The sequence below is a fragment of the Anolis sagrei genome, chromosome 1 (genome assembly GCF_037176765.1).
Source record: "Anolis sagrei isolate rAnoSag1 chromosome 1, rAnoSag1.mat, whole genome shotgun sequence".
NCBI lineage: Eukaryota > Metazoa > Chordata > Lepidosauria > Squamata > Dactyloidae > Anolis > Anolis sagrei.
The window spans coordinates 189,424,964-189,452,670 of record NC_090021.1 but is presented as its reverse complement, the minus strand read 5'-3'; the positions used below and the strand labels follow the sequence as shown (position 1 = coordinate 189,452,670).

At 38.2% G+C, this 27,707-nt stretch overlaps 1 protein-coding gene across 1 annotated transcript in view; it reads right to left on the bottom strand.

Moving 5' to 3' along the window:
* The window catches only part of TTN (titin), a 303,381-nt gene that overhangs the window by 249,519 nt on the left and 26,155 nt on the right, over positions 1–27,707 (bottom strand). Inside the window, exons 13-39 of the mRNA XM_067471246.1 lie at positions 26,074–26,349; positions 25,814–25,939; positions 24,267–24,551; positions 23,891–23,956; positions 22,487–22,745; positions 21,094–21,154; positions 20,789–21,001; positions 19,877–20,019; positions 17,905–18,110; positions 17,538–17,768; positions 16,683–16,927; positions 15,330–15,553; positions 15,059–15,223; positions 14,797–14,965; positions 12,495–14,185; positions 12,102–12,383; positions 10,951–11,217; positions 10,209–10,481; positions 9,639–9,902; positions 8,967–9,227; positions 7,620–7,880; positions 4,947–5,210; positions 4,169–4,429; positions 3,773–4,033; positions 2,388–2,648; positions 1,447–1,588; positions 13–178 (exon numbers count right to left, since the gene is read on the bottom strand). Of these exons, the coding sequence (XP_067327347.1) occupies positions 13–178; positions 1,447–1,588; positions 2,388–2,648; positions 3,773–4,033; positions 4,169–4,429; positions 4,947–5,210; positions 7,620–7,880; positions 8,967–9,227; positions 9,639–9,902; positions 10,209–10,481; positions 10,951–11,217; positions 12,102–12,383; positions 12,495–14,185; positions 14,797–14,965; positions 15,059–15,223; positions 15,330–15,553; positions 16,683–16,927; positions 17,538–17,768; positions 17,905–18,110; positions 19,877–20,019; positions 20,789–21,001; positions 21,094–21,154; positions 22,487–22,745; positions 23,891–23,956; positions 24,267–24,551; positions 25,814–25,939; positions 26,074–26,349 (7,323 nt within the window). The remainder of the gene's footprint in view (positions 1–12; positions 179–1,446; positions 1,589–2,387; positions 2,649–3,772; positions 4,034–4,168; positions 4,430–4,946; positions 5,211–7,619; positions 7,881–8,966; positions 9,228–9,638; positions 9,903–10,208; positions 10,482–10,950; positions 11,218–12,101; positions 12,384–12,494; positions 14,186–14,796; positions 14,966–15,058; positions 15,224–15,329; positions 15,554–16,682; positions 16,928–17,537; positions 17,769–17,904; positions 18,111–19,876; positions 20,020–20,788; positions 21,002–21,093; positions 21,155–22,486; positions 22,746–23,890; positions 23,957–24,266; positions 24,552–25,813; positions 25,940–26,073; positions 26,350–27,707) is intronic.

Below are 27,707 nucleotides of genomic sequence, written 5' to 3'. Positions count from 1 at the left end.
GAAGTGCTATACCTGAACTTCTTTTTGGAGGCTTCTGATGCGCACATCACGCCCTTCCACTACCAAATTAGCACTGGACATGTTTCCTCCTGCCACCACGGTGTACTTCCCAGAGTCAGACATCTTGGTTGAAGTAATCAGAAGGCGATGAACAAATCTTTCTCTCTGAACTTTCATCCTGAAACGAATCAAAACAAAGAACATTTTAATCACAATAGATGGTATAATCTCCAAAAATAAACAATCTTTTTTAATGAGGCAAAACAAAACATGGTTTGGATTCAGGAGATCATGTTTTCCAACCAGTTTATTACCTTTGCCTAGTAAGTCAAGTTCTCAGTACCAAACTTTTTTTAAGGTGGTTCCATATCACTTTCAATTAATTACAAAAATTGTAGGTTTCATTATCTCCTTCTAGTGGATTACTTTGTTTGCATTTGAGAAAACAATGGATAAAACAAGCTAGATAATCTGTTTAGGCTTTGTAATTATATGAAGATGAAACCCTATCAAAGGTAGAGAAACAGGTACAAAAACGACAAGTTTCTGTCCAGGATAGTAAAATATTTTCATTTTCAAATGGTTTGGAGGCTGACATCCAAGACCAATGTACTCATGGAGTTCAATTAAGAGTAAACAGTCATCTGACTCATTCCATAGCAAAAGCTATGGACATTTATACTACTTAGCAATCATGACTGGCCCAAGGTATTTTATTTCCTGAGGTGGAGCAGCAACCGAGCTCTTCCTTCATGCAAATCAATGTGTTTATTTCATTTTCAAAAACAAAATATATTGTAACCAAAGACCTGTCAAGGGATTGCCAAGCATTTGTCCTTCCCTCTGGAAATAAACATATAGTGGCAATATTTTAAATAACAAATACTTTTGTGACACCCAAAATCAGGTATCAAATCCAGTTTCAGTCTGTCTAATGGTGAGGCTGGTCCATCCATGAAACTCAGACACACATTGAGCCTGGATCTCATGGAGGTGGAAGTTCAGAGTGGAAAGAGACTGGAGCAATCACATATGCCCTTACAGATTTTTGTTGTTACCTGTTGTCAAGTCAGCTTTAATGTAAGGCAATCTTATAAATGTGGGACATCTAAGAGCTCTTGTCAACAATTGTCCTGTTCCGGTCTTGCAAAATTAGCATCACTATTTCCTTGACTGAATCAATCCAATATCCTCATGCCTTCTTCTGACTGTTTTAATTGGATTGATGTTTAATCTTTTTGCTAAAAAAAACCTTTTGTACCACATATTATTTTAGATATTTTGTTTTAAATATTATAGAGAAGGTGACTAAACCACAAATGAGCCACATTGACCACACGCATCTGAATTTACCAGTCGCTCACATCCTACATTCATGTAACTATTACACTCTCATGCCAAACTTTGAAACCCTTCAAAAAGTTCAGAAGAAAACAAACAAATTACCTGTCTTCAAGCTGAAGCTCCTGCCCATCTTTCATCCATTGGACAGAAACATCAGGTTCAGAAATTTCACATTCAAAAACAGCTCGTTTCTTCTCCACAACTTTAATGTCTTTGATGTGTTTTCTGAATTCAATATGGCGAGCTGGAAGAAAAATATATATATTGGCAATCATCATGGGTAACATACTGTATCAAAAGGATTACTATTTACATTCAATGGAGCTCAAGCTCCTCCCCTCTTCTCCCTTGTTCAGCACATATATCCTTCCCAGGACCTGCTCTCAAAGGTCTCTAAATCCTCTAGGATCATGGCTTCTTGCAACCCTTTTCTGCCTGAAAAATGTTTATGTGATTCCTTGTATATATGTAAATAGAATGGGCAGAAAAATCAAACATTTACTGAATTTTTTGAAATCAGCATTTGCAAAGCTTGCTAAAGAGGCTGAGAAAGGCGGTATACAAGTATAGTAAATAAATAAATAATTTTTTGTGGAGCACATTTGAAGCATTTTCTGCAGAGTCCACTATAACGCCTGCACATTGTTGCTAATAGGTTTGCGTAAATTTGTGTTATTCAGAAATCTTTTGCTTTTGCCAATTTTTTCATGATTCCTACATTGAGCTAAGCTTAGGGGACCCTATTTGGGATTGGGATCAACACTTTCAGAAGCACTGCTGTAGATCAGATGAGGTAGGGCTGTGTAGAGTTGGGGTGCCGGGTGGTGGACACTTCTCCCATGTGATGGGCTTTCTGGTAAGTCAGGTGATGTGTGCCGTGGGGCAACGGGTTCCCCACACCCCGCGATGGGCACCACTAGATGTGCCATGATCTGTGGCAATTCTGACAGCCATGAGGTTCCAAGACTGATAGAGTCATCCAGCTATAGCTGGGCCACTATATAAGAATGTTCTAGTTTAAAATGCATGAAGAAGACTCATACCTTCTACGTATAAAGTCGCTGAAGAAGCCGCTTTGCCAGCAACAAAACTGTATTCAGCTGCATCTCCAAAATGAACATTCCTTATCGAAAGTGAATGTGTTAACTTCTTTGTTCTGATCTGGCATCGGTCAGTTGATTTTATTTCCACCCCATTCTTCAACCATTTGTATGTAATGCCTTCATAATTCACAGTCACTTCAAAAGTGATTGTATCTTTCTCTTCTGCATTGATGTCTTTCAGCATGGATGTAATTAAGACAGCTGTTGAACAAATGGGGGAAAAAGAATAAGACCTTGTTTTAGAAGCCCCTTATTTAAATAATGTCTCGCATTTTTAAAGAAAATAGTACCATAATACTTGTTTTCATTATTGTAAACAATATATAAAAAGTAAATCCAAATTATAAAATAGTTAAAGATAGTGAAGTACAATACCTAAAAATACAGTAAAATCAATGAATAAAATCTTAAAATAAAATATTCTATTAAAATTTCTAGTGAAGAACAGGTGGTAGATCGTACTGAAATCTCAAGAGAAAGATCATAACAGAAGGACACTGACAAGCTGGAACATGTCCAGAAAAGGTTGACCAAAATGGTTAAAGATCTGTTTAGCTTGGAGAAGAGAAGGCTAAGAAGGGACGTGATAGCGATGTTTAAATATTTTGAAGGATGTTGTGGAACTGGATCCAAACTATAGGAAAACAGATTCCAACTAAGTATTAGGAAGAACTCTCTTATTATTGGAACTGTTTGGCATTGGACTATGCTGCCTCAGAGGGTGGTGGAGTCTCCTTCTCTGGTTTTTAAGGCTGGATGGCCATCTGTTGGGAGTGCTTTGATTGTGTGTTCCTGCATGTCAGAATGAAGTTGGACTGGATGGCCCTTATGATTTCTTCCAACTATGATTCCCTATGTTTCAGTCAAGTGAATCTCAAGCTGATATATGACAAGTAGGTTTTTCTTTCAAAGTCTAAAAGTCAGGGTAGTTGATACAAAAGAATGTAGTGTCTTGAAAATTTTGGAAGTCACTGGTGGCCTCACTTCAGTGAACAGTTGCCTCATTTTGTCTGCGTCTGAACATTATCTTCCTGTCACACACCATCATGTTGGTGTTACAAATGATTAATCAAAATTTTACAAGGCCCACAAACATTTGTCCATTTTGAAGAAGAAAAAATGAATTACCAGATAATTACATTAAATAAAATATTAATATCACAGAGATTTAAACTGAAACGGTGCCAAATCCAGGGAAAGTAGGTGGGATTAATTTTTAGCCCCCACATTTATGGGTTTTATCTCATTTTGTGAGTCTGAAACGGTACTTCAAGATTATTTCATGCTTCAAGTTTATTTTTTAGTCCTATAAAGAAAATACTTACGTTTCACTGTAAGGGTTGCGCTGACTTTGTCATTTCCACAGACAAAGGTGTATTCGGCAGAATCCTCACTGCTGGTGTTCAAGATGTTGAGCTGATGGAGTTTCCCTTGAACAACGATTTTGAACTTCTCGCTCATTTCAATTTCCACTCCATTTTTCAGCCACACGGATGGTACATTGAAATGAGACACCTCACACTCAAAAGAGGCAGTTTTGGTCTCAGCAACCTCAATATTTTTCATAGTCTTTGTAATATGTACAGCTGTGGGAAATAATTGAGAGAGCCCTTGCATAAATACGATAGATAGTGGTTTTCCGATATAACATTTGATAACAGTATTTGAATTAATGGACATATAGAGACAGTCAAATAGGTAATTTTTTGTTCCAAACTTACTTTCCACAAATAGTTTTGCTTTGCATTCAAGTTGTCCTACTACTGCTGTGTATTCTCCAGCATCAGCAGGGGATATATTCTGCAAGGTGAGCTTGTGAACTTTCCTTTGGGAGCTAATTCTGTACTTATCGCTTGGCTTGAGTTCGACGTTTTTGTGCAACCATTTGACTGGGACAGTGTCATGGGACACACTCACTTCAAAGGAAACTACGGCATTCTCCAGAGCAGTCACATCCTTTGGCTTTTTAATGATCTTAACAGCTTCAGGGAAGAAATTAAAAAAAGAAATAGTCATTTGACTGTAATTTCAACTACTTTGGACTACTGCTATCAGGATTAAAGATACAGATAATAGTTTGGGGGTTTGAACAGCTGAAAGGGATGTGAATGAGAGCCACAACAATATCCATGAGGCACACATTTCCTTTCACTATCTCATTCATTCCTTATTTTTCTGAGGATTGGAAATAGTGCTTACAGACCACCACAAATGGAAATAAGATGCCACAAATGTACACAAGTAGAAATGACAGTAAGTCACAACAAATAAGTATGTACACTACGATCCATAAATTTTGATTGGTAATGTCACCAAGAATCAATATTGCGGCAACTCAAATTGTTATTTGCTTTGGGTTCTATATTAGGGGGAAAGTGTGACATAAATTATATATAAAGAGGGGGAGGGGTTACATTATGGATAATGGGGCATCTCATACTATGTTTAATTTCCTTTAATTCAATCCAATCTACATATTACACATATGTGTTGACTTACTTTCAACATGGAGTCTGGCATTGGCTCCTATCCTTCCCAGTTTAAAGCTGTAAACGGACTCATCAGTTACAGCACAATTCTTGACTTTCAATGTGTGGACGTGCCCATCCACTTTGATTTCATATTTGTCATTGGAATGTAGCTCAACGCCATTTTTGATCCACTGAGCTCCTTTCACATCAGGATGAGTAAGTTCCACTGAAAATACTGCATCTTGTGTTTCTGTCACAGTCAGGTTTTTCAATGTCTTCTTGATCTTCACAGCTATTTCAAAAGAACACATCATAGAAACAAATTACGGAAAAGTCATAAAAAAAGAGATCTTACGTTACAGAAATAGGCTTTCTAGAAGGTGGAAAGGAATTGGCCACAGGCAATTTTACTCCTACTCATGGAAACTACCTCCACTCAATCTGGGAGGATCACTCCTATCTCCTTCTTTCCCTATAGCACAAATCACACTTTTCATGTGGGTCTCTGAAAAAGAAATCTTGTGAACTATGGGAATGAAGGGGCATAAGAATCACCATTAGCCAGCCGACTTCCACTACCACTTCTCAGAGTTCATGTCACATTGCTTTCCAGTGTAAGACAGTCACCTGGCAGAGTAGCTGAGATTATTATTTTCCTCATGGACACATATTCTATATCTTTGCTTATATTGCCTGTTGAAGACATTCACAATAGATGGTTATGATAAATAACCCATCTAATTCACCCTCACCGAGTGAAGCATTTGCAGAACAGGCAGGAGCACTGTTCTCAGGGCTATTGTTTTCTTGGGCAGCCAGCTTGCTCCTCCCTGGCATGCTCCGGAGCTTGGGAGCATGGGAAGGGGAGGTGATGGTGATGGCAGCCAATTAGAGTGAACTCAAGGTTAAAACTCATTGGCTGCCAGAAGTCGACCATAGTAAAAACCCTGCTGTCATTCAAGCCAGGCAAGGGGGATAGAAGGTGTCTGTCAGAGTTTCATCCAGCAGTTATCTTTCAACTTTTCAGCCCGCCCACCCACCCACCTACCTTTGGTGCCCTGCTCTGTTTGTGTTCCTTGACACCATATTTGTCACAACTTGGGGGCAGGTTGACATGAGCTCTGGATCTGTAATTGTTCAGAACAGCCTCTTGACATGGCACCTAACAGGGGTCACCTATTCAGGGGTGTGCAGCAGGTGGGTCCGGAATGGTGGCCAGACAGGTGTGGGAGAGTGGCCAACAGCAGGGTTTGCTACATGGCATCTCCTGTCTAGAGCAATGGGTTCATTGATCAACTGGAGGCTTGTTGGTGCTGAGATCCAGGTCTCATATGTGTGGTCACCAATCCTATTGCCATCTGTAACCAATAAAGTTGGGGCTTTTTTAACCCCATGTACCTGTATTTACTTGAATCTAATTCACCAAGTTTAAGAGTGCACCTCAATTTTCAAAACCCTGAAACCAAAGAAAGTATTTGCTGGCAAATGTAATGCACAGTGGCAAAAAGTGCAGTCTTTGTAATTTGGGAAGAAAAATGTGCATTACAATGGCTGCCTGCTTTATAAACAAAAGTGTTAAAACACCAAAACTTTCAGCAATGGAAAAGAAAACCTTGGGGTGTATTTTTGCTGTAGAACCACTGTAACTGCCCTGGCTCAATGCTATGGGGTCATAGGGGCTGTTGTTTGTGATCATGGGGGCTGCCAAAGAATGCTGATGTTTCACCAAACTACAAATCCCAGCATTCCATAGCATTGAGCCATGGCCATTAAATGAGAGATAACATGCCTCTAATAGGCGCTCCAGGTGTTCCAGAAACAGCTTCCCCTTTTGCTTTGACTCAGCACTAAGATTACCATATTACGTGACTCTAATGTGCACCTTAATTTTGGGAAGGCAATTTAACTTAAAAAAGGTGAGAATTAGGTTTAAGTAAATATGGTATAGTTGTGTGCATCTGGTTATTGAATGAAGCTGAACTTGCCCTGTCCATGCAAATATTTCCCACCCCACTCATTTAGAAATTCATAAATAGTTGTGTTTGATTTTGATATTAAAATTATTCTATTGTGTATTTCTACTCAAAAGGAGGTCCAATTTTATGCAGTGAGACTTGCTCACACTATATTAATCTCATCTTCCAGAGAAATTCAAGAAACTTGAAGCACAAATTTTGTAGTCTTCTGATCAAGCGGTTTTTGTAACACAGTTTTGTAATACAGGGGCACAAAGTGGAATCCACATCATGCAAGTGTGGAGAAGAGCAAACCACAGACCACCTGCTACAATGCAGCCTGAGCCCTGCCACATGCACAATGGAGGACCTTCTCACAGCAACACCAGAGGCACTCCAAGTGGCCAGCTTCTGGTCAAAGAACATTTAGCATAATGCCAAGTTTTTAAACTCTGTGTTTTTAAATACATGTTCACTGTACTCTCAACTAGCTTTTGACACAATAAATAAATAATACAGTTTGTGGAGCATCACTCCAATTGTATTGCTCGAACCTGATATAAAATCATGCCAACTGCATCTAATCAAGTTATTTATTTTAATCTGTATTCCATTTTCTATTTATTAATTTTCTGAACATATTTTGCAAAATAATTAAACAGACCATCCACAGAGGGACATATTATTACAGTATATTTTTAATCAGGCCAATGTGGAATTCATGCAGTTTTTCACTGATTACTTACTTTCAACTTTCAGTTTGGCAGATGTTTTTGAGGATGCCACTTGGAAGGTATATTCACCAACATCATCCACTTTGCTGATTGGAATATTAAGTCTCCTCTTCTGACCATCAGATTCACCTCTACAGCGATCTGACATAGTAAGTGGTTTACCATCCTTCAGCCATTGGCCCTTAGAATCTGGATTAGCTACTTCACATTCAAGAATGGCTTGCTGGGATTCAGCCACAGTTAGATCAGTCAAGGGCTTTGAAATGGCGCCACCTGAAAGGAAAACAAAGTCAAAGCTTGCATATATGGGGACAGATTCAATGCCTAACTGCCTTCACTGAAATCTCATTTTCTCTACACTGTTGTGAACTCCTGTCTCAGTCCTCAGACAACTTTTTTCTGGTGTCATGAAAAAAGAGCAAATGGTTTATTATTTAATTTAATACTGCATTTTAACAGGAAGGGATAGGGATAGGGGGCAGAAGATAGTTCTACCTTGTCTCCTGTGCTATGTTAATAATATAATATAATATATTGTATATACATATAATATTTATAATATTATAATGTAATGCAATATAATACTACTAATAATATGATATTATAATTATATATTTATATTACATGTAATATTACTAATAATATTACAATATAATGGTATAATACAATATAGTAATATTACTACTGATATTGTACTATGCTAATAATATAATATATTGTATGTATATATATCTTCTAAGCTGCTCTGAGTCCCCTTTGGGATGAATGTCATATATATAAATATAAATATATATGTCGTAAATATAAATATAAATGTCGTAAATAAATAAATACTGTTTTGTGGGATTTTTAGCTACAGATTCCAAAATAGCCCTGCAGCATAAGTTGTCATTTGCTGCTCTGTTTCTGACAGCCAAATGTTCAGTGTGGACTCTGACTAGAAGATGGTTCTGTAGCAGTAATGTGTTTTAAAAGCTCTGTAAGCATTGGCTATTCATATGCTCCTATTATGGGCATCAGCATGGGCTACAATGAAAGGTCTTTGTGGAGTAAATTGATCCAACTGTCTTGTACAATGGATTCACGTATTACAATGAATGGAAGATGTTCTTCTTTCCCAGTTTCTATAAAAACTAAATGAAAGATTATGCAACTCTGAATGTATAGTTATTCTCATAGAGTACAGTGGAAAACTACAAAGTTCGAAATGATCAATACATTTTAAATATAATAATAATTAAAAAACAAAATTAAAACTAAAATGTTTCTTCTTGCCTACAAGTGCATTGATGACTGTGTGAACTTGGCATTTCACCTTTATGACAAATCAAACACACTAGCACATTCGAAACATCTCACCTGCGACAACGAGCTTCCCAGATGTTTTCTTTTCTCCAGCATAAAATGTGTACTCTCCTTCGTCGTCTTTCATCATGTTCACTACTGTCAGTTTATATATTGTGCCATGAGCTTCCACTTTATACTTAGGGCTAGCTTTGAGTTCTTGGTCCTTAAAATGCCACACAACATCAATTCCGGCATGAGACAGCTCAACTTCAAAGGTGACATTCTGAGTTTCAGTGCAGGTGATGTCATGAAGACCTTTAATAATCTTGATTTCTGTTGAAATAAAAGACTGTGTTAGTAGTACTGAATGATTTTTAATAGCCTTGTTGAATGAGAAGAATGTGTTTTAGCAGTACCTGCACATTTTTAAAATACCCCTAATATTTCATTCTGTTTTAATGTTTATATTTTTTAGTTTTTAAACTGGTTTTACTGAAAACTGATTTGAGTTTCTGTTTTAGAGAGAAAAAGCGGGGTATAAATATTTATAACAACAACAACAACAACAACAACAACAGCAACAAAAACAATATATTAAGAAATGAATCCCAGACACTTGGGCCTAATGTGCATGTGTGCTGTCTTGTTATGTACATGTAAATAATAATAATAATAATAATAATAATAATAATAATAATAATTAATAATAATAATAATAATAATAATAATAATAATAATACTTACTCTCAATTGTGATATTACAGCTGGTTTCAACTTTGCCAACAGCCAGCTTACAGTGTCCTTCATCTGATGCATAGGTCCTGGTAAAGACAAGTCGTTGCTTTGCACCTTTGGAAACTGCTTGGACACGGTCATCAGGCTTTATTTGCTCGTCATTTAGGTACCACTTGGCTGAGGATACATCTGGAACTGAAATCTTACTCTCAAGGATGGCTTTTGTGCCCTCAATAGCATGGACATCTTTCAAAGGCATTATTATATCTACACCTGCAAATCAGAGCAAATAACTTCTGTTAAGATCACATTAAGATCTTCTGTGCATAAAAAATACTCATTGAAAGCAACAACAATACCTTGTAGGGAAGGAAATGGATTAGATAAAGAAGTGTGAGGTCCTTGCTGTTTTCTGATAGAATACCAGAAATATCTATTGATTGACTCAATTCAATTTGTTATCCTTTTATAATATTGACATAAGCTAATTGCCAATACCATATTTATTACAAATTTAAATATGCATTTTTGCTACATATCTATCACCTTTAATTATGTATTTTAATAAGTGACACTTACTATAGACAGTAACACCACCAGTAGTTGAAAGAACCAGGCTAGGGATGTTGAAGGAATATGCTCCACTGTCTTCTTTTGTCACATCTTCAACTAACAGCATATGCGACTGCTTGTCGATTACAATGTGAACACGGTCACTAGGTTGAATTTCAACACCATCCTTCATCCAGACACCTTCAACATTTTCCTGAGAGAGTTTCACTTCAAGCTGCACAATGTCACCTTCACAGACCTTCTGATCAGTAAGTCCCTGGAGGATATTGACTGGGCGTGCTATAAAATATGAATGGAAAATAGGACATTAAGGATCATGATCATGAGCACTAGATATGAAAACTTCAGAAGGTGGTGATTACGAATGGAACTCTACACTCATTTCATTCTCTTATACATTTTCTTTCTACTGGGTTTCCCTGCATTTTTCATTGGTTTTTTGTATTTCAAAACATTTTGGCGCAAAATAAGAACCGTAGTTTTTGTGCAAATAGACAACATTTGCATACAAACCATTGTATTTTGTACAAAATACACTTTTTAAAGAAAAGTAGTATTTTTTGTGGGAAAGAATAGTTGTCTGACTACAAAACCAAATTCTCTTATGGAAAGATTTTTTCCACAAAAACTCTTCAAATGTGAAATATCTTATAGTAATTAACAATTTTTGTCATGAGGTGTCTTGATAAGAAAATATGTGAGCAATCCTTACATCCCTAGTGGAAACTGCTTTGTTAGAACAACTTACGCTTCATCTTCAGTTTACAAGTGGTCTTCTTCCCATCTGCCACAAAGCTATATTCTCCTTGGTCTTCTTTAGCAACATCCTTAACAGTGAGGATCTGTCTACCTCTGCGTGAGGTTATGACATATTTACTATTGGATGTGAGCTCAACACCATCATGATACCATTTTCCTTCCACGTCTTCAGGTGAAACCTCACATTCCAGTTCCCCTGAGAAGGATTCTGGGACTTCAAGGTCCTCGAGTTCTTTAAGAAACTCAATAACAGCACCTGCATTCAGAGACAAACATCTCAGTAGGCCATTTCATTAATTACAAGGAAAAAAAATCCAAAGTGGTTCTTGGAAAGTGAATACAAAGTATAAACTAAACATCTTCAACTTTCTAAATGTAGAAAGGTGCACTTCAGATTTCATGTTTACAATAGTAAGAAATAAGCATCAATATATTGAAGCTTACGAGGATTTCCTTCCCTCTCACTAAACTCCAGATAACACCACTGCTCAGCAAACAGTTTTTTCTGTAACCCATTTGACACTTGCTACAACTGAAATAACTGCTATTTATTTATTTATATGCCGCCTTTCTCAGCCTGGAGACAACTCAAGGCAGCTTGCTACTGCTGTCATCATAATTGCTGCTAGTCTGATTCAAGGGCATGCCCATGTCCCCATGAATTCTCCACCCATATGGTTAGGATCCTACAAAAATCAGTGAATTGTGTAAAATGACTGAATCATTTGCAGCATATGTCTATCTTACTTTAATAGGAACATGTGGGTGGAAGTTTTTTCATACAACTTAGTTGCCTAGGGAATGCGCACAGCTAGGTTTAACTATATGAGACATAAAGGTCTTTAAAGGCTGTCAGAAATACATAAAAGTAAACTAATAGGTATTGTATGAGCTTGATTACTGTACTATCAATAAGGTCTGAATGCATAGAGTCAGAGTGATCATCCATTTACTCATTGCCCACTGCCCTGTTGCAAAATGTCCAAGATTGCCACTACTAGACCACTAGTTTTAGAGTTCACCATGTCTACAGAAAAATATAACATGGTTTATGAACCTCTCATTTCTAAATTAATATAAAGGGCAAAAGAAAGAAAGAAATAAAGAAAGATGGTATGTTTAAGCAACATTTGTCCTCACCTTCTACAATTAGTTTAGCTGTTGTTTTCACAGATTCATCTTCTACAAGAATGCAGCTATAGTCCTCTTCGTCGCTTTTGTCAATTGTTAGCACCGAAAGGAAGTGAGCCTTCCTATCAGAATGTGTTCTGAATTTGTCTCCAGGAGAAATCTCCACTCCGTTCTTATACCATTTTACTTTGACAAAGGGTTCAGAGGTTTCACATTCAAAGGTTGCCATTGAATCTTTCTCCTTAGCAGTGACATCTTGCAATTGCTGTGTAAATGTTATATGCTGTTTGGCTGTGGAGGAAAAAAAAAGATTGAAAAATGGAGGAGGAGCTTTCTGTGCTTTGAAAACTAAACCCTAAACACTAAATGTCACTTAAAAGGGATAGGAAGTGTACACATTACCTTGTACTAAAAGGAAAGCATGGCTTGAGGTTTCTCCAGCTATATTGGCAGCTTTGACCATGACGCTGGCAGAGTCCTCTGCTGTTACATCTCTGATGACCAATTCACAGACATTATCTTCTGGCCAGAACCAATAGATGCGATCTGATCTCTCAATCTGCACACCATTTTTAAACCACTGGCATTCTGGGTCTGGTTTTCCGACTACACGAACACGGAAATTGGCATCACTTCCTAGGCCAACCGTCTGACTTTGTATGCGTTCCAATATCTTGGGAGCCTCCATGCTTGGACTAAGTTGAATTTTGTCTGGCTTGATGGCTGGGATAGTGAGTGCGCCTTCTTCTAGAAGAGCTTTCTTTTCTTCTTCTGTCAAGTCTTTGGTCCAATGAAGAAGTTCTTCTTTGGTCTTCCTGAGCAGCTCTTCATATGACTCATCCTTCTTACGAGATTTAAGCTCTACAGCAGTGATGGCTTCATAATAGCCCTCTTCAGTTCTGCGTTTGAATTTACTACGAAGTTCTTCAGATTCTTCTGACACTTTCTCGTGGCTTATTTTTTCTGCCTTCTTGAGCTTCACCACCTCTTTGGTGGTTTTCTCAACAGGCTTGTCAACCTTCTGGACTTCAAACAAAAGTTTGCCTGGCTCTGCTGTGGGAGCTTCGTGCTTAGGCTCAGGTGCCCGACGAAGTACTGATCGGAAATCTTCCCTCTGCTGAATCTCAATTTTCACTGTGTGTTCTGTTATACCCTCAGGGTTTTCTGCTGTTACTTTTACTTCACCCGTATCATATGATTTGCAGTCCACAATATCCAGATAGTAGATTCCATCATAGCGAAGTCTGAATCTTTTGCTTTTACGAATGAGTTGGCCATTGAGATACCAGTTGACTTTAGGCAGGGGATAGCCAGTCACTCGGGTGCGGAACCGAGCTATTTCACCCTCAAGGACTCTTGCAGGTTCAGGAAACAAAACTATTTCAGGCTTTTGTTTCACTTTTTGATCTTCTGTAACTCCAGCAAGAGCACCTTCATGGGCCATTCTTTCCAGCTCTTCAATGCGCTGCAGGCCCTTCCTGCCTTCTGGCAGCTGAGATTCTTCAACCAGGCTTTTCTCATCCTTAACTATCAGTGTTGCTGATGTATGGTCAGTGCCATATTTGTTTGTCGCCCTGCATGTAATCACTCCACTGTCTCTAGGATAGGATACATCATAATCAAGACTGCAATAACCAAATTCATTAATCATTCTAAGTCTGTTGGCTGCTTGCAAAGGTTTGCCATCATGTAGCCACTCCACAACCATGGTTGGGTCCCCAATCGGCGTAAGTCTGCACTCAAAATGGGCTGGCCCAAAGCGCTTGAGTCTCAAGGAAGTGAGCTTCTTCTTGAAAAATGGCTTTTGTTGTTTTTCTTTGTCATAAAGGTCACCTTCCTCCCATTGCTCTTGACCATAACGTAAGTGGAGAGGTTCTAGTTCAGGTGCTGCAATTTCTTTTGCTTTGTATGTCCCTTTTGGAATTATTAATCTCCTTTCTGGTTCAGGTTCAGTGAATTCAACTTCAACATTCACTTTGCACCGTGTAGTATCACGCCCTGCTTTGTTAATAGCAGTTGCAGTATACCACGCAGCATCATGTCTGACAGTGGATTCAATTTTCAGGGCAGCTTCTCCTTTTGTTCCCTCAATGCTGAAATGCAGAATGTGGAGAGTAAACATTCATTCTTCATGAGGGTTGTTGATCAACAAAATAAAGCTTTTAAGACTAAAATAAAGCCCAAAAGATTGGAAGAAACTTCACAAATGCTATTGGACAACTTAACTCAGTTTTCACATGACTCTCTGCAGGGAAAACAACCCCCATACTTAAAACCATATTGACTAATGTTGGTGGAAATGTTGATGGCACCCACTTACAAATCTATCAAGTTTTTTGTGTGATGCTAACACCACAGTTTTTATGTATATCATTTATGTCTGTGTCATGTGTGTTTAATGAGTATCCATGTACAATTTATTTATTTATTTTAAATATATATTTATTTATTTTCTTTCATGACAAATAAAACCAATTACAGCATGTACTCATGTATAGTTTGGCCTCATCTTTAAGTCAAATTCAGGTTGGGGGGGGGGCAAAATTATGGATTTTAATATAAATCATGGATAAACCAAACATCATTTTGCTGAGAGGGAAAGGCCCCAGCATTGTCTCAGGAAGGCAGCTGCCTTTGTCTTATACACAAGTATATACAGTATGTATACATTTGCCAATTCAATAAACAAATAAATAAGGCTTACTTTATATTTGGGTATTTATGTGGTACAATAATGTCACTGTTCTTCAGCCACACAATGTCAGGATTAGGGTTTCCTCTGGCTTTTACATTCATTTGCAGTTTGTCGCCTTCCTTGACACTCATATTCTTCAGTTTTTCCACAAATGCTGGTCTCACTAAATGTTCCCGTGCTAGGAAAAGGAATTTAGCAAGTTATCAGCAAAATGCATTGAGGCAGATCATTGCAATCAAAGGCCTATCTTTAATGGAGAAAGAATAAATACCTTCCACTGTCAGGTTCATTGTGATGGAGGATTTGCCTGCTCTGTTTTGAGCAATCACAACCCATTCCCCAGAATCTGCAGGTGTAGCTGGAACAATAATCAGAGACTGTGTGCCGTCTTCTTTAATCACTATTTTATGGGTATAATCATTGAGAACCTGTTGACCTATGGGAAGAAATATTCAATGTTATTTTAAGCAAAACACAATTTCCTTTCATGTGAATCTTTGGTTCTCTAGAGAAGTTATGTCATGAGTAGAGAGTGTTCTCACCATTGTGAAACCAATATGTTTCTGGCATTGGTCGACCCACAACCTTGAGGTCAAATCTTGCGGTCTGCCCTTCTGCACATTTGAATGATGTTGGTTTCAAGACAAACACCGGCTTGTACAGCCTCTCCAGCTGTCCTTCATCTGTCTCCTCCAGCCTGCGTGCTGGAGAGCGTGAAGGTGAACTGCGAGCAGGGGACCGGCTTGGTGATCGGGGAGAAATAGACCTGGAAAGATAAAATACAACCTGATATTAACAATGGCACATAACATCTGGTAATGTACAGTGAACCTCAATTCACTTGAAGAGCCACTATAACCACAGAGATGGTCCCAAAAGGGGGATGAGCTATGCATTTATAAGTGTATGTCACTTAACTAATCTATTCTAGATAAAGGATCTTTGCATACTTAAAGACAATGCTGAAACATTGACACATTCAGAGCTTGTTTACAAAAACTTCACCACCTAGAAATGTATTCATTCATGTTAAAAGTATATAGAGGTAAGATGTTTCATACAACCTTTTGCAGGCTCCTTCCCATGCCTGCTAAATAAATAAGGGTTGGGTTGTTGTAGGTTTTTCTGTCTGTATGTCCATGGTTTGGAAGCATTCTCTCCTGATGTTTCACCTACATTTATGGCAGGTATCCTCAGAGGTTGTGAGGTCTGTGCCCTCAGAGGTTGTGACCTCACAACCTCTGAGGATGTCTGCCACAGATGCAGGCAAAACGTCAGGAGAGAATGCTTCTAGAACATGGCTATACAGCCCGAAAAATCTACAACAACCCAGTGATTCCGGCCATGAAACCCTTCGACAATACATTCATTAAGGGTTATTTGTATTGTGTGGGGCTGGGTGGATGCTATTTCTGGGGAAGGAGTAAGTGGCTGCTTGCAGAAATGTACAGAAGAGAAGCACTGAATAAACTTAAATGGAATTGTGAAAATCTTGGCATTTTTTTTAACTACAGATTCACCAGCACCATGCAATCTACAAAAGTAGGAAAACTACAAACCACTATATTGTACTTTTGACAAGATATGGCCATAGAAATGTACTCCAGAACATTTGTCTTAACAAGCTGATCAGTTGCTTTAAGGTTTCTTTAATCCTCCATCTCGCCTTTCTCATCTTAGCAGAGAGGTTTAAGGATGCCGGGCCAACTGAAATAGGCAATGCACCTTGATTTAGGGTGTAATGTAGAATGAATGCAGTTTGACACGACTTTAAATGCCATGAATCAATGCTATGGAATCGTGGGCGATGCACTGGCACTTTTTGGCAGAGAAGGCTAAAGACTTTGTAAAACCTTGCAAATACCAAGAGTTATTTACTTGTCCTTTGTTCTTACCGATATCGTCTGATCATTTCAGGTGATGGGATATAACCCGGAGACCCAGTTGGTCCAACAGGCTCAACATATAATTTTGCAGAGCATATGGCGTTCCCTTTTACATTGCTGGCAAAGACAGTATAAATGCCTTCATCTTCAGGGAAGACCACAGGTAAACGCAGACTGGCTCTGCCATCTTCTAGAACCTCCATGTGGAAATGGTCTCCCTGCTTGATGCGCTTGCCATCTTTGTACCATGCAATCTACAAAAGTAGGAAAACAGAGTGGTGAGAATGAGAAAATTCAAAGGTGTCACATCACTAATTTCTACTAAAAAGTTTGTTGGTGTTGCTCACACTGGTATGTCTGATTGTTGACATGGAAATGTGTATAATAAGGTCACCATTACACATTAACAAACAGATCATATTAAACCACCAATTGCTATGACAACTCTCACTTTAAATACAGAAATTTCACTTTAAATACAGAAATATTCGGGAAACGCAGGACATAGTAACCTTAGTTTGTGAATCCCTTTCTTTATTTACAATACTTTAAAAAAACACAAAATAAAGCATATGCATCAAAACACTAAAAATGTAATAGATGAACGAAAAATCACAGTCCTGTTTATCTGTTTGCTACTGATGTTGTGGAAAGAAATCAACATTTTAGGACAAAGTTCAGATGTATGACTTTTGCATATAGGTTTTGTACATTACAATCAAAGAGGAAGTTGAATTAAGTGACTCTGAACATAAATATAATTTAGAATATCATTTAAAATATGTAAAATATCAAACATATAACATACAGCTTTTAAATCTAATTTATAATAAAGATAAAATTGAATTTGAAACATTTTCTTACTTTGGGCAAGGGATAGCCAGTCATCTTGCAGTGGAATGTCACCCCACTTCCCTCCAGGATTCGGTAATTCTTTAGTCTCATTTCAAATCCTGCTTCAACTGTTTCTGATTCAGATACATCAACTACCATCTCTTCTCCGTCTTCCTCAAGGAGTTCCTCAAGGGTTGTTTTAATGATTCTGTATTCTATTTCTTTTATAAGCCTTTCTTCAAAGGAAGAAATGTGGAATTCCTATTTTTAAAAAATAGAAGATTTTTTTAAGTTTAAAAGATTAAGTTGTGTTCCATTTCCAAGGCAAGTGGCAAAAATAAATAGATGATAATAAAAATGAAACCAAAGTGTCTTGTTTGACATTTAAAATGGTTACCTGTTCTTCTACAAAAGACCTGACCAGCACAGTATCTTTTGCCATTTTCTTCCTGATTAATGCTTGTTCTCTTTCATATTCTTTTTCGTAGTCAGCATACAGTGTCGGTGGGGCTACCGCAGCCACTTTAGGCTCTTGTACGAATGCAGTTACTTGGGTTTGATATATTGTTTCTTGTTGCGATTTTAGGTAGACCTCATACTCAGCTGGGGAAATAAATAAACAAATCATACTGCAAACTGCTCTACTGGTGCATGTTTAATATGTAATATGTTTCAATGTATTTGTAATGGTTTTTAAATTAATGTTTTAGGACCTCATCAGACAGGGGGAATTTAGTGTCCTAGGACGCTTCCAACCTGTCTTGAGGATGGAGCCCCATGCTGACCATCACACAACATCATGAGACTTCCAGAGGAGGCCCCGCCCCAAACTAGAATGGAAGCATTGTTGGACGTTTCCCCCACAACACAAGAGCTTTCCAATGGATCCAGCATGGGGTCTCTCTGGGTGGGTGATGCTTCCCCCATGTGATGGGGAAAGTGTTGCCAAGAGGGAGCTGCACATCAGGTGACGGGTTTGCCCCACTGCCCCTCTCTTTTATTGGTAAAAGTGAGATGCTTGCCTGGCCTTTCTAATGTTCCTTAGTGGGATTGTTATTTAATGCTTTTATAATTTGTATACAGACAGCTGGTTTGGTGTAGAGGTTGGAGCACTAGAACATAACTCTGGAGATCAGGGTTCAAATCCCTGCTCAGCCACGGAAACTCAACAGTTCACGTTGGGTCACTTTCTCAGCCTCAAAGGAAGGCAAATCTTGACAAGAAAATCCTGTGATAGCTTTATCTTAACTTGGACATGACTAGAAGCCATACAACAACTAATTTTGTACTACACATTGTTTTAGCTATTTTATTTTAACGTACAGCATAAGATACGTTTGGGAGAAAACTGGGAGAGAAAATGAAAGAAAGTCCTCTAATTAAGCTGATTTTAAAATGATAGGAGAAAGTATCCAAACCAGCTCAACCTTCATCCCTTATAATTGCCTTATAATTAAGAAGTATATTTATGGATATGATACTATAAAACAGCCATTGCTAAGCAATTTGTGGGATGTGTATTATGATGGGCCATAATAAAATCTGATGTTAAAAATAAATTTGGATCAGCTATATCATAACTAAGCAGGATGACAAATTTCTAGTGTATCCTCCGGTACTACAGGAGAGAGAAAAAGAATATTTGAGGGAAACTAATTGCATTAGGTTAGCATCTAGAATTAATCAACACTTTCCCAAGAACTATTTATAAGATGGGAGGGTTAACATTGGCAAGTAGACTGTTATTAGTTTAGCTACTTGCAGTACTTTCTGAAGATAGGAATTAGGCAAATTACTTCTCCCATCTACTATAATCAAAACATCTTTTAATGTGACGACTTTTGCAAACACAGTGCCTACATAGAAGTGCCTCTATGTGTTCAGTGTAGCTCACTCCCAAGTAAGTGGCAGACAACAGATTGCAGGCAGCCTTTATTATTCTTGAAGGGGAGTGTGTTTCAACCATAATTGCTGTATCAATCTATCTTTGTATACTTCTGATAATTTAGTACACTTCTGATTGATAATACCTAAGGAGGTTCTACTATGTAGATGTCTTGATGGTCCAATTTTCTCATATCACCTCATGGGGACTCCACTGCACTTACTTTGTCTTGTCCTGCCCTTCCATTCAGGGGGCCATGGTTATTGTTCAATCTATGTTTATCATAATTACTGGTAAATTAAAGGTGCAGCATATTAAGACCACAATTTTTTTGTTTTGTGCACTCACTAAGAACATCTTGCTCTTTCCTTTCCATGTTAACCCAGACATTAAAACTGCCTTTTGTGAACTCTTAAACAAGGACGGTATCTAAATGTGCTTACTGATTTTTTAAAAACAAATCTTTGTTCACTTGTACACATACCTTCTTCTAGTAAGGAAGCTGATGCAGAAACTTCCCCATGTTTGTTACGTGCAACAACAGTGTATTCTCCGGCATCGTCAGCAAAAGTCATTGAAATTTCAAGTCTGCATTCCCCAGTTTCTTTTTTATGAAGTATTTTGTACCTTTAGGAAAATGAAAAAAGAAGTCTTATAAGAATCAGAATGCCATAAATTACTGAATGAATCAGAAAGACATGCCTTTAAAGCATCACCATTCAACAGTCCAGGAAAAGCGTGTGGTGCTCAACAGCAAGACTGACAAGTCTTGCTGTTGAGGTGCACCTGGCTACTCCAGGAGAATAAATTTAGAATAACAGATAGGTAGAAATTAATCTCTGAAAACTGCATGGAAGGTTTTAAGAAAAGGGATGTAGGAGCTGTCTTGTTTAAAAATGTATTGTTTACTTTTTTAAAAAATGTGCATTTTTAATGTGATTGATAATTTAATTTTGTTTTAAAGTTGACTTTTGACATGTTTTAAATGAGATATTCTTAATATGTAAGTCACCTTGAGTCCTCATCTTGGGAAAAATGAGATATCAATAATGATAATGATGGGATCCATTTATGAAAGTATTCAAATGTAGTATATGCTCTCTCACTCTGTGTGCTGAAGTGGCCAAGGCATGCATTTTTAAACATTTGAATAGGCATGAGTTAATGAGTTGTATTGCATAAGAGTTACTTTTATTCTCCACATTCTTTCTACTGGATATGGTCTTTCATATATTTCCCCACTTGAGAAGAAATATGTAGTAAATTTTATTTGCCATTTTTACATATGAACTGTCATATCTTGAGTAGCTCTTATATAGCAAATGAAATGTTTTGCATGTCAAATTCTCATATTACTCAGAGGTTACATGCTGCTTTTAAAAAGAGCATATTGTACCTATAGCCTGTAGTAAGAGGAAGCCCAGCTTTCTTCCAGTAAACATGTGGCTTTGGGTTGCCCCCAACTTGGCACTCAAAAATGACACTTCCGCCTTCAATTAATTTCTGTATAATAGGTTTTCTTATGAAGAATGGAGCTGCTGGCTCTGCAGATGCGTCTTCTACAGCCGCAGAGATCTCAGCCATCACAACATCTTTGGATTCCACAAAGCTAGAAGCACAATTACAAGAAATATAGTGATCAATTTGGCAAACACCCTCCCCATGAAAACAAGAAATACAATCCCAGTAGTTAAAAAGTACCGTTTTTCTTCTGTGACCACTTTTGTTGAAACAGCTTCTTTGCTTTCAAACTCCTCTGAAACTATTAAACAAAGAGAACCACAATAAGAACAAAAATGTATTATAAATGGATGTATAACTTTTCTATCTAGATTAGTGGAGGGCAAAGCTTTAGACTCAGCCTCCATACTAGCAAAGCTATGTGTTTTAAATAAGATTTTGTTTCTCACACTTGCTTCCTTTCTTCCTCTCTTTTCCTTCTTTTCATGCTGTAAGCATCTGCCATAGCTACTTCTTTGAAAGCCTACCCATTATAATTGTTCTTATTTTTAAATCAGCTTTTAGAACATGCAATGGCACCTTTTGTATGGTGTTTCCTGGCAGACTCAAACTGTGTGAACAGTTTTGCCGTTGGCATATGATCTTATTACTTTCTATTAAAAAAAATGGAGAGCTACCTTGAGCAAGGTCTAGTTTGAGAGAACTAATGAAGATCTTGATGATAATCCTTTTCAATTATTTTTGTGAACCAATGGCCAACAAATGACACATGGTGCATTCTAACATAATTATATATAGGTTATTGAGTGTAATAACAGAACAAATGTTCAAGTTACAATTTTTTTCTAACTAGGCATCAGTATCATCATAGAGATAAGTGATTTTCAGGGGGAAAGAGTTCTGTTTATTGACCCGGGTGAAGGGAACATGCAATTTTCTACATGATATCACAGTATGCTTTCTATCAGACTAACCAAATGATGACAAGAATGGTGTTTTCATTAACCCTATTCCTGGTCTCCTGCTACTCATGGACAATGAGCTGAATAAAATTTGAGTGATGTTTTCTTCTAGCTAGTTAATACTATAAAATGCTTTGAGAATAAGACATTGCAACAGTTGCCATTTGTGCAGTAGGAGACAATCAGTATAAACATTATTGGCCTAGGCTTCCCAAGTTTAGGTTTTTGTCGACAGGATCCTCAATCGTCAATGGGAAAAATACCCCAATTGCACCTGTTCTCTCAGCCATCTAACGGCCTCATTACATGGAGGTCAAGAAACAGTGGGGGAAACCATCGGGCAGCGTTCCCCTTCATCCCCTTAGCATCGTGGGTCATGGGATGCCATCCTATGACATTTTCCCACTGTCCGGGCTTTCTTCCATGCTGCCCCCAACTCCTCAGGGCTCTATCTCTGCATGTTGCCAGTAAGGAGCCCTAACAGAGAAAGTAGCCCTGCGTCATTTGATAGGCTCCAGCAGACTCCATCCCGGCAGCGTTTAGAGATGGGGAAAATTGCCCATTTGATTGGGTCCTACAATACTTTGTGATAATGTGCTCATTAAATTTGAGCTTCTCCTGATAACTGTTATGATTGAGTCTCACCATTGTTTTCATTTTTCTGTACTTGCCTTGTACAACAAGGTGGCATGAAGTGCTGACGCTTCCTGCCTCATTGGTAGCAGTGCAAGTAAATTTCCCACTGTCTTCTGCAAAGGCTTCCCGAATCAAAAGGCGAGCAACACCTGCTTCAAAGGTGATCTGGAAATCTATGGAACTCTCAATGCGGTACTCTTCCCGGAACCAGGCCACCGTTGGAGGTGGATATGCCGAGATGCGACATTCCAGTGTGATGCTCTCCCCCTCCATCACAGTCTTATCTTTCAGGGCCTGGAGAGAACACACAGAGACACATTTAGAGTATTCTAAATGAGCATAATGATTTCCCTACAATTTAGACATAGTTCTAGTTCAATGGTAGCAATTTTCAGTTTTCCTCATCTCAATAGGTGTTGGGAAATATTCATCTATTTTTCTTCCAGTGCTGTTGGGATGGCAGGAAGTTAGCTAGCTTTCTGTGGAGACTGTGCAGCTTTCATTCACAAGAGCATAGCTTTTTCCATCTGATATATACTGGATACTGTTTCTCTGCAAACTTCCCTCCTTCCCACACTTCAGTCTCAAAGAAATATTTCACAGAAATCCTAACTAGAGACTTTGAAAAGAGATTTTCAGCTGTCAAACCAGGTGGGAATGGCTGGGTAAGGAAACGGAAATTTCTTTTCACAGTCTGTAGTCAGGGTTTCTGTGAAATATTATTGGATGAAGTTGTGGATGTTTGGTAAATGATGATCTAGTTTTTGTTTTCGCTGCAATTTCCCACCTTCCAAGCCCCAATCCCAATGAGAGATTTTGAAAAGAGGTTCTAGCAGTAAAACCAACTGGGGGTTTAACTAGAAGTTTCACAGTCTCTAGTCAGGATTTCTGGGAAAAATTGCAACTTGGTGGTGGAAAAGAATCTAGACCATTAACTGCCACATATTAGCAAGTGCCTTCCCTCAACTTCTTCCACAACACTTCCCCTTCCTTCCACATTTTACAGAAATCCTGGTTAGAGGCTGCAGCATGAAAATTAGAGTTGTCAGCTTTTTGGCAGCTTCCCTCCTCATCCCCAAATGGTTTGGCAGCTGCAACATATTTTCACGGCTGATGATTTCTGTACACCTGGAAGAGCTGAGCATTTTTCAGCTTTGGGCTGGGAAGCAAAGAAAAGTCTTAGCAATGCTTCAGGAACTTGCTTTTCATCTCTCCTTCCTGCATTAATTTCTGAAGGAGTTGGAACTCCAGTTTTGACACCATTTGGAAAACTGGGAAATTCTCATTGCACCTTGGTCATTTCATAATTTCATACACTAGATGGCATCAGAGCTGCATCATATTTTTATTACAAAAGGGAGAAGATGAATGTGGAGGAAAAGGAGGAGGGTGGCATAGTCAGGGTATTTCCTGAAGCAGCAAAATATCTAATGACTTACTGTTACTATGGATGGGGGTGTAGCAGGAACTTCTGCTGGTTCAGGAACTCTAGCAACTTCAATCACCTAGGGATGGTAAACAAACAAAGTTAGAATGTATCAAACAAGGTCAAGAAGGGAAATGCCAGCATGCGTAAGAATGAGATTAAGACAATGGTTCAGAGCCGTTCTCCTCTGTCTCTTGCTATGACAAAATGATGTTAGGATCTTAGAAGTGCATGAGTAAAAGTCACAACAGATGGTACAGAGCGGTCAGTAGGGAAGAGAGGGGTATTTTAAAGTGGGAAAGAAAAGGCAGGTAATGAAGGTAAGGTGGAAGCACACCGAGTTACTCTGGATGCAAGTCGGGATGATTGGAAGGTGCTTAATGACAAACCTCTGGTTCGCCTTCTTGCATTAATTCAATGCGTTCTTGCTCCCGCACCAGACCACCTGCCATTCTCACACCTATTTCTCGTTTGATTTCAGTATCATAACGCTTCTGATAGGTGTCGGCAGCTGTCTCTACGAAAGGAAACTGTGGGGAGACTACTTTTTCTGGCATCATCCTTGGCTCGGGTGACTTTGCAAGAGGAGGCCTCACTGGCTTGGTGATCTTTGGAACAGAAGTTGCGGACAACTCCTTTTGCAGAGTAGCTATAGCAGATCCTGCTATTGAAACCTGACCAACCCAAGAGAAGAAGAGTTACCACTTTGCGATGCACTTTCTTCAAAGGTGAACTACACATTAGCCAAGCAAATACATGTAAAGTGCAACACTGCATTTATAACAATTGTTAGTTTTTGCAAGACTAGCACGAGTCAATTATTATTATCTTTCAAAGCAACAGTTGACAAGACTTTTTTACAGTCAACCCTAATTCATGGAATGAAAATTTCAATCATTTGACATAATTCAGATAAAATCTGAAATTCTGTAAAAATAACAAATAATAGTGTTGGTTTTTTCAAACGATGGTATGATCTTTTGTGAACTATCTGCTGTTCTGAAACAACTTGCATAAGATCACTAGGTTTTCTAGACAGAATATTAAATTATACTGTCTGAAGTATTATGGTAAGTATTCATATGTAAAAAAGCAGGATTACTACTGTACTTTAAGTTGAAAAGCTTAAATTATTCTATTAGGCAACATACATGTGCTTATTTGTATTTTGTAGCATTTTTATTTTGTTTTACAGAAGAAATATTTTTTTCAAGTAATATTTAGATGATTAGCATGACATTTTAAACTTATTTTTAGGTAAATGAGGGTTTAAAAATATATTCTTAATATGAAGATGGAGCGATAACACATATCTGGCATTCTAAAAAACAGATTAGATGTGATCACTACATGACAACCTGTGAAGGAGACAATTGAAAAGTCAACTATGTAGAAAAATGGCTGGAAAGAAAGATTAAAACAATGCAAAAGCATGTAGGTCTAATGGAGGCATTTAATATAGTTCAGATTATTACGCATGTATATTTTATTAATTCCTAAACTGATTTAGTATGCAGCAAAAGAAGTGAAGTAGAAAAATAAATGTTATCATTGTATGAATTATTTGATTAATACATGGGTGAATATTTAGAGAAACTTTTCTGCCTTCCAAGAGAGCAAAGGAGTATGCCAGGTGTATTGTGAGTTTACATTCCTCTCCTACCTCCCTTAAACCTGATCCAGAACATCTCCCAATGATCTGGACAGATTTTGGGAGGTACAGGAAGTTGCTTGGGAGAAGGAATCCATATCATTGTAAAGTCACTGTTTTTTTCCAGTGGATGGAGCAAGTTGGATGTTATGCCAGATCTTCAGATTTTACCCTCCTCCAATATCATATTATTTTTAAAAAACCCAAATATATAGAGAAAAGAATGATTTGGTTGTTTCAGGTGCCATAGCCATTTGCCTGGTATACCCTTCCTCCTCTTCTTACCTCATACGTATGATCTGCTTTGGGAACAGTAATTTTTGAAACTGTAAAATGAGGGCTTGCTGTGCGGGGACGTGTGTGTTCCACATGGATTGATTTTTCGACTGAAGTTTCTGCAGTCCTTTTAATCTACATTAACCAATAAAATGTTTGTTGAGAATGTGACACCACTGGCCAAGTAGGGAAACAGAGAAAAGTAAAACCCCAACCAAAGATGTTCAGCAGCCATGGAAAATGGCTGCCTGTTTAAACTTGAGCCTGACCTGTGTTGATATGGCCACTTTTTCAGCCGCTGCAATGTGTGTCTCAGGAGGAACATGAACTTCCTCCTTTTTCACGGCTTTGGTGACCACATGGTGCTCCGGTGGTAACTCAACAACACGTCTTGCTAAAGCATGCTCTTTGTATCCATATTCCAAAGCTGCCTGTTCGGAATAAGCTTCTTCAGCATGCTCTGGCTCCCTTGGTTCTCTAACCCGTGCTTGATCAACTGCATGAACAACTGTGGCTACAGCTCCAGCCTTTTTGCCAACAGCAACCTAAAGACAACATTTGCAGAACATGGACACACATCTACATTAACGACACAGAATGGGTAGCAGAGAGGACACATGTGCAAACGTCTAGCCCTTTTTCACCAAGTTCCTTCCTTTCCCCCATATTGGATCATATTTCACACATTTTGAGTACACAGTTTAAATCTTTTCAAACAGATTTAACTTTGAAATATTCAGATATGGAGGAAGGAAGATTCCACTGTGCACAATGAGGACGGAACCACATAAATACAGTATATCAAATATAAAATGTTGAAATACGGTATTTAAAGATAGGTGCAAGCATGTTTACTTCTATTAAACACATATTTTATACATATACAGAAAAAAGCAGCATTTTCAGATATTCATACATAACTTATTCAGTGTGTATGAAGATTAGCAAACAGAAACATATATTTATATATTCACGCACTAGCTTTTCAGAGTTACACAGATAATTTTGCAACACATCTTTCAAAAAGACAGTATAGCTTCAAACAAGCATTTTACTGTACACATCCGTCTTTAGTTAAATTCTCCTGTCTTGTTGACCATGTAATAAAAGGACTTCTTGCCTTATAGATTTAACTTCCAGAATCATTTGGTCTTCACTCTAAGCTTCTAATCAAATTATTAAAGGTCTGCATGGGCCTCACTAAATCTTCTTATAAAAGGAAAACAAAAGCATCATGTCTACCCATCTTAATTTCTTGCACTGATTTCATGACTATGATCCAGATTTAAGTTTAAAATAACCCACTGAAAATTATTTGGACAAATTAGTCAGATTTGTCCTACTGATCTCAAAAGTCGAATACAAAATGTGACTGCCAGGACGTAACCTACCACCTCTTCACACGGGGTATTTTTGCCCTGTTTTGCTACTTTGTTGCACGGCAAGATGGGCCCTCCCATGTGGCATCAAATGATGTATGACAAGCCCCATCTACATTTCTCCCAAAGTGGGGTGGAAGCTCCAACAGAGCTACCCACACTTTCCTCACCTTTTCCCAGTATGATGGGGAAAACGTGGAGGGGACAACAAGTGTTGCTGCACATTGCCACCCTTTCTCCCATGCGATGAGGACAAGGTGCCAACACACCCTGCCCCATCCCCACCATATGATGGGTAAAGCAGGGAGGGCATGCGGGATGCCACAAGCCACCCCATGCGCCATCCCTTTCACCAGTGATTACTGGCACAACAACACAGCCTGAAAGGGTTGTGTGAAGAGATCTCTAGTATCCTCCAGTGATTCTTATTTGTGTAAGGTCTAAATTTAATAGAGGAGTTTCACTGATGTATCTTTTTCCATCAGAAGACATGGAAATGGGCATTGGGCAACAAAAAGAACATC